General features: G+C 52.1%; 1 protein-coding gene across 1 annotated transcript; it reads right to left on the bottom strand.

The window, feature by feature from the left end:
* Positions 1 to 493: 493 nt before the first annotated feature.
* On the bottom strand, positions 494 to 4,501 carry LOC144109587 (uncharacterized). The gene has a single exon (XM_077642407.1). It carries the CDS (start codon positions 4,499 to 4,501, stop codon positions 494 to 496), a length of 4,008 nt encoding a protein of 1,335 aa, XP_077498533.1.
* Between the last annotated feature and the right edge of the window lie 1,731 nt (positions 4,502 to 6,232).

The raw sequence follows: 6,232 nt of genomic DNA, 5'->3' as shown, positions 1-6,232 counted from the left end.
TTATAAGGCTTCCGTGTTCGAGCTGCAGTGCGTTTTGCTGCTCCCATGCGAATCCAACGCTGCTGTTATTTCTTCTGAACGTTAGTAACTGCGACCGTGACACCCCGGCAAGTAACGACTGAGCCGCACTAATTAAAGCCAAACTGCGCGTAAGACTCGTTCGGGCGGCGGGGCCGCGCGCGCGGGAGCCTCACAAAAACGACGCTCTCTTGGTGGCTTCACTTTCACACTGACTTTATTTACACGGGTCGAAGTTTGACAGAAAACACATGGATACAAAAGGGAACAGTGGGAAGGGGAGAAAAGAAGGCATCTCGAGCGGTTGGCCTCGGGCAGTCGGGAGAAAGAGAGATAGAGAGAGCCACTTGTGACCTTGGTCAGACCCGGCGCGAGGGCGGCGGTCGCGTTGCCCCACGTTGAGCGTCTTCCCGTTCCGTCCCTTCGGGGCCGTCTCCTATTTTCCACATCCTCCCCCGCAATGAGCTATTTCGGCTCATTGTGCACTGCGTGACACGTCCCAACCTTGAAGTTCGAGAGGGAAAAGGGCTTGCACTGGCCGACGCATCTCCCCTCTGTTTGGGAGCACAATCTTGCAAGCGCGCACATTACCGTCCCTTCCTGGGAAGGTCTCCTTGACTCTCGCCATCGGCCACATCTGGCGGGGCGTCCGTTCGTCGCCGAGCAGCACAATAGCGCCTTCCTGTATGCTTCGCTGCTGTGTAGGCCGGGTGAAATGAGCGGACCTCAGTTCTAAGAGATACTCCCGCCTCCACCGTTTCCGAAACAAATCCACAAGTGCAACGCGGTACTTCCATTTTCTTTGCCATGATCGCCAAGTCTCCCGGGTTTTACTGTCAATCAAGCTGGATGGCATTATGCCCCTTGTCAACAAGTCCGCGGGGTTTTCCTTTCCAGGCCAATGCCTCCAGACTAAAGGATCCGTCAGAGATTGAATCTCTTGCACTCGGTTGGCAATGAAAGGTTTCCACCTCAGAGCAGAGCTTTCTATCCAGCTCAGTGAAACAGTCGAGTCACTCCAGCAATGGACTGAAAGAGCTGCCACATTCATCTGCTGAATAAGCGTTTTGGCCAACCGAGCTCCAATTAGAGCCCCCATTAGCTCCAACCGCGGCAATGACAAGCGCTTTAACGGAGCCACCCTTGACTTCGCCATCAAAAGGGATACAGTGAAGCTCCCGTCTTCATTTTTTGTCTTCACGTAAGCTACGGCACCGTAAGCTTTGGGGCTGGCATCACAGAAAACATGTAGCTCCGGCTCGGCATGTTCTCCCTTCAAGGCGATTTTGCGAGGCACTGAAATGCAGCGAAGCTTAGTAAGCTGCTGGCACCAACTGTTCCATTTCTCTAATACGTCTGTTGGCAGCTTCTCATCCCAGTCTGTACCGCGCTCCCAAAGGGTTTGAAACAAAATCTTCGCTGTAGTGGAGATCGGGGCGAGGAAACCGAAAGGGTCGAAAATACGCGCTGACGCTTGTAGCAAAGACCTCTTCGTATCCTGCCGCGTTCTCAAGAAATCTATTAGGGTGTTCATCTCAAACACGAAGTCGTCAGCGTGAGGCCTCCATTCGACACCGAGGATCTTTGTCGTCGTGAGCTCCGGCAAGCTGCCTCGTGCGTTATCACTTTCGAATATCATCGTTGTAAGCTCTGCCGCATTCGATCGCCACTTGCGCATATGCATGCCGGCCTTCTTCATAATGCACTGCGATTCTTCACAGATCCGCTCCGCCTCCTCTATGGTGTCAGCGCCCGTCACTAGATCGTCCACATACAGGTCATTTTTGAGTACATTCGCAGTGCTGGGATAAATGTCTTGCATGGACCCTATATGGTGTTTGAGAGTTGCCGCAAGCAAAAAGGGACTCGATGTTGCTCCGAACGGCACTCTCGTCATACGATACGCTTTGACAGATGGCAGAGGTTCCGACTGCTTGGGCGCTCGTTCATACCACAGAAAACGCAGGGCGTCGCGGTCACTTTCGTCGAGCTGCACCTGGAGGAATGCCTTTTCTATGTCTGCCATGATAGCGATGCTGTGGGTTCGGAACCTGATTAGGATGTCTGAGAGATTTGGATTCAAATTTGGTCCCGCAAACAGAACATCATTGAGCGAGAGCTGACCTTGTGCGCTCGAGGACGCGTCGAAAACAACTCTCAGCCTGGTTGTCTCACTTGTCGGTCTGACAACGCCTTGATGCGGGAGGTAATAAATAGGTCCCTTTGGGGACTCACCATTTCTGTTGACCTCCTCGGCGTGTCCGGAAACCAGGTATTCTCGCAGCGCTTGGTCGTAAGCTTGCATGATGTAACTTCTCAGCAGCTTGGCTGTTAATGACCGAAGCCTCTGCGCAGCTACCCCTTTATTGTCAGCTAAATCTGACGCATTGTGCTTCCAGGGCAGGGCCACCTGATAACGACCATCTCTGTAAGTGACGGTTTCTTGGAAGTTTTTAAGAACTTCGTCTTCCTTGTTTGTGGCTTCCCTGTCGACTATCCCAAGGTGTTCCAGCTCCCAAAATGATTTCAGCTGTCTGGATAGGACGTCGTTGTCCTGTTGGGTGGTCACCAAGATGCGCATGACTCCGGTGGTTGTCGTCAAACACGTCGTCGCCGTTGTTTTAGAAACTATACCTTGTAATGTCCACCCAAAGATGGTCTCCACGGCAACGAGCTTGTCGCTGACACGCTTGACTTTTCCGGTGGTGACGTCCCAGTATCGGTCAGCGCCAATCAAGATACAGACGCCGGTGTTCTGTCGATGGTCGCCAGGAGCCAGATCAGCGAGCTGGAGCCCTTGGTATGCAGCCAGGCTGGTAGCAGAGGCGTCCGGTGGTTGTAGAAAGTCCCCGGAAATCTCAGGAACCTCGAGGGCCTCGACTCGAATTATGTTGTCGTTATGCCGGCTTCGTAGCCATAACTCGACTCTGTTGCACGTTTTGATGCTTGGCTTCGTGGTCCCAAAGGTGTGAATGGCGAGACGTTCTTTGCCCACCACTCGAAGCTTAAGACGCCGGGAAACTTCTTCTTTTACGAAAGTTCGTTGGCTGCCACCGTCGAGCAGTATTCTAACCAAGGCGCGATTCTGTTTCGCTTCTGCCCAAGCTTGTGCTGTCTGCAGGAGCACGCTCGGAGTGGAGTTCGTCTGTGCCATCTGTAAAGATGACTGCACGGTAGTCTCAAGAGGTGCAGGGACGTTTCTTGCATGAGATGGTGTCGGCCTGTTTAACTCGCAGACGCCTGTAGCGTGCCGGGCGGAGCATTTCGCGCACTTAAGCCACTTGGCTGATCGGCATTCGGTTGCCCGATGGTTCCTTTTCGCGCATTTGAAGCACCTTCTCTCTTTGGCCATGATTTCCTTCTTCATTTCTAGCGGAACGCTGACCACACAGTCCTGCGGAAGGTGATCTTCTGCACCACAAAATGAGCACTGCGACTTTCTGCCTTTTACAGCGAAGACTGCTGCGGAAGGCGTCTTTCCCTTTAGGCTTGAATCCCTCAGTTTGAGAACAGTGCTCTGCGACTGGCGGCTGCTGTACTGTGCTCGTTCTCTGCTCTCCACTTCCATTCTTAAGAAATCTAGGAAATCTTGGAGTTCGTCTTGGGGACTGGCTTTAGCGGTAGCTTTCTTCCGGCAGTATTCAAGGCACAGCTGATCAGGAATGCTTTTCCTTAAGACAGTCAGCAACAGCACGCCGTACGTACTCGATGTCACTCCCAGTGCCTCGAGGCTTCGGACTCCCGACTGGATTTCATCATAAAGGGTCCTAAGCCTTTCCGTGTCGTGGAGGTTGTGTACCGGGCGAACACCGAGCAACCGTGACATGTGTTCTTCGATTATGACGTCTTCTTTCCCGAATCTTTCCGTCAGGGTCTTGATCGCTACTCCGTAGTTTTCATTGCTTAGGGATAGCCCTTCGATAGCCGCGGCCGCCTTTCCTGTGAGGTAACTCGTCAAGTACTGGAATTTAGCGATTGCTGAAAGAACTTCATTCTTGTGAATTGTTGATTCGAACTGATTCCAAAATCTCTGCCATGATCGCAAGTCTCCGCTGAACTTGGCGATTTCCAGCTTCGGAAGTTTGGTAGTTGCTGACGGTAGCTGGCTCGTGGGGATGCCGGTGTTCACTGAAGACTGCGAATTAGGCTCGGGAAGAGCCCCCGTTACTGACGGAGTTGTCGATCTATCTTCGCTCGAGGTTTGGTTACGTAAGGCTCTTTTGATGCGTGTTTTCGTGACGCTGATTTTCTCACTGAAGACAGATACGGCTGCCAATTCGGCGTTGAGTTCCTGCAGGTCTACCCTCTTCTCGATGCTCTTATTAACTGCTTTAAGCTCTTCTGATTGCTCGATAAGGAGGTCAAATTGTTCTTCCAGCTCACCGCTCTGGACTGCAGGCTCCTGTAGGAGTGTGGTGGCTGCTGTGATGATCCTGTCGATCGCTTGTCGTAGTGCGGCTTGCTTCTTCTGGAGTCGTTCCATGGCGTTCTCGATCACTGTTAACTAAGTCTCCCGGGTTTCGGCACCAAAATGTTATTTCTTCTGAACGTTAGTAACTGCGACCGTGACACCCCGGCAAGTAACGACTGAGCCGCACTAATTAAAGCCAAACTGCGCGTAAGACTCGTTCGGGCGGCGGGGCCGCGCGCGCGGGAGCCTCACAAAAACGACGCTCTCTTGGTGGCTTTCACTTTCACACTGACTTTATTTACACGGGTCGAAGTTTGACAGAAAACACATGGATACAAAAGGGAACAGTGGGAAGGGGAGAAAAGAAGGCATCTCGAGCGGTTGGCCTCGGGCAGTCGGGAGAAAGAGAGATAGAGAGAGCCACTTGTGACCTTGGTCAGACCCGGCGCGAGGGCGGGGGTCACGTTGCCCCACGTTGAGCGTCTTCCCGTTCCGTCCCTTCGGGGCCGTCTCCTATTTTCCACAGCTGCATTTCTCTTCTTCGAGACGAGTGATAGATATCGATCACCCAGTTTCACCAAGCCACAGCAGCAGCATTGCTGTTTATTAGGAGTTCGCGAGTCACGTTCAAAATAATTCCAGGTCCCTCGAGAAGAGATGGAGATGGAGACGTAGGTTAACGTGGGCCGCGGCGCCTCCTCCCTCTCTCGGCGCCCCGGCCGCTTGCCGAATTCCAGGAGTAGGGGACATAAGAGCCGCCGCGGTGGCTCAGTAGTTATGGCGCTCAACTGCTGACCCGAAAGGCGCGGGTTCGATTCCGGCCGCGGCGGTTGAATTTCGATGGAGGCGAAGTTCTAGAGGCCCGTGTGCTCTGCGATGTCAGTGCACGTTAAAGAACCCCAGGTGGTCGAAATTTCCGGTGCCCTTCACTACGGCGTCCCTCATAGTCTTAGTCGCTTAGGGACGTAAAACCCCCATGGACTAGACTAGACTAGAGGATATAAGAGCGCGTTGCAGGTTTTAAGAGCGTTAGCTCTTACTTATCACGTTCCTTGATGTAGCAGCCCAATTGGTGATTGATTGGGGGCGTCATTAGTATATCGAATTCGGGATTGATTGCTGACGTCACTGATATATCCAAGATGGCCGCCAATTGAGGACGTCACCGATAAATACAGGATGGCGGCCGCCATAGAAAATAAATAGCAACCAAATTGGTGATTGTTTGCTGACGTCACTTATCAAAAAGCTAACCCTCGTTACTTCAACGTCTTCCAGACGGTAGCAGGGTCATTTTTGGGCGGTTTTATGTCAGGATTCATGGAGAGACGCAGGCAGGCCCCGGCTTCCAGAAAGTCGTGAAGAACGAGCATTTGGATCGAATGCTATTTCTCGTGTCAGGAATTGTAGCTGAGTGCGAAGCTCCGCTTTAATCTGTGTTTGTTAATTTGTGTGCAGCTTGTAGAGTTTATATAAGTCCACCTCTCCCTACGTCGGTGTGTCATCGTCCGTCCATCATATGGTTGTCTGCATCAGGTCCAACTCCAAATAAATGAGCATCTTCATATGAGCAAGCTGGATAACAACTTCTTGATATCTTTATCTTTGGTTTTGAGGACGGAAGTGACGCAGTAACTATCTCACATATCTCGGCAGATACCCAAACCACGCGTAAAAGAGGGCACAAATGAGGGAGTGAAAGAAGAAAGGAAGAAAGAGGTGCCCGTAGTGGAGGGCTCCGGAATAATTTCGACCACATGGGGATCTTGAACATGGACTGACATCACGCAGCAAACGGGCGCT

The sequence above is a fragment of the Amblyomma americanum genome, chromosome 11 (genome assembly GCF_052857255.1).
Source record: "Amblyomma americanum isolate KBUSLIRL-KWMA chromosome 11, ASM5285725v1, whole genome shotgun sequence".
Classification (NCBI taxonomy): domain Eukaryota; kingdom Metazoa; phylum Arthropoda; class Arachnida; order Ixodida; family Ixodidae; genus Amblyomma; species Amblyomma americanum.
The sequence above is the reverse complement of the archived record's forward strand: the minus strand, read 5'-3'. Positions and strand labels throughout refer to the sequence as shown.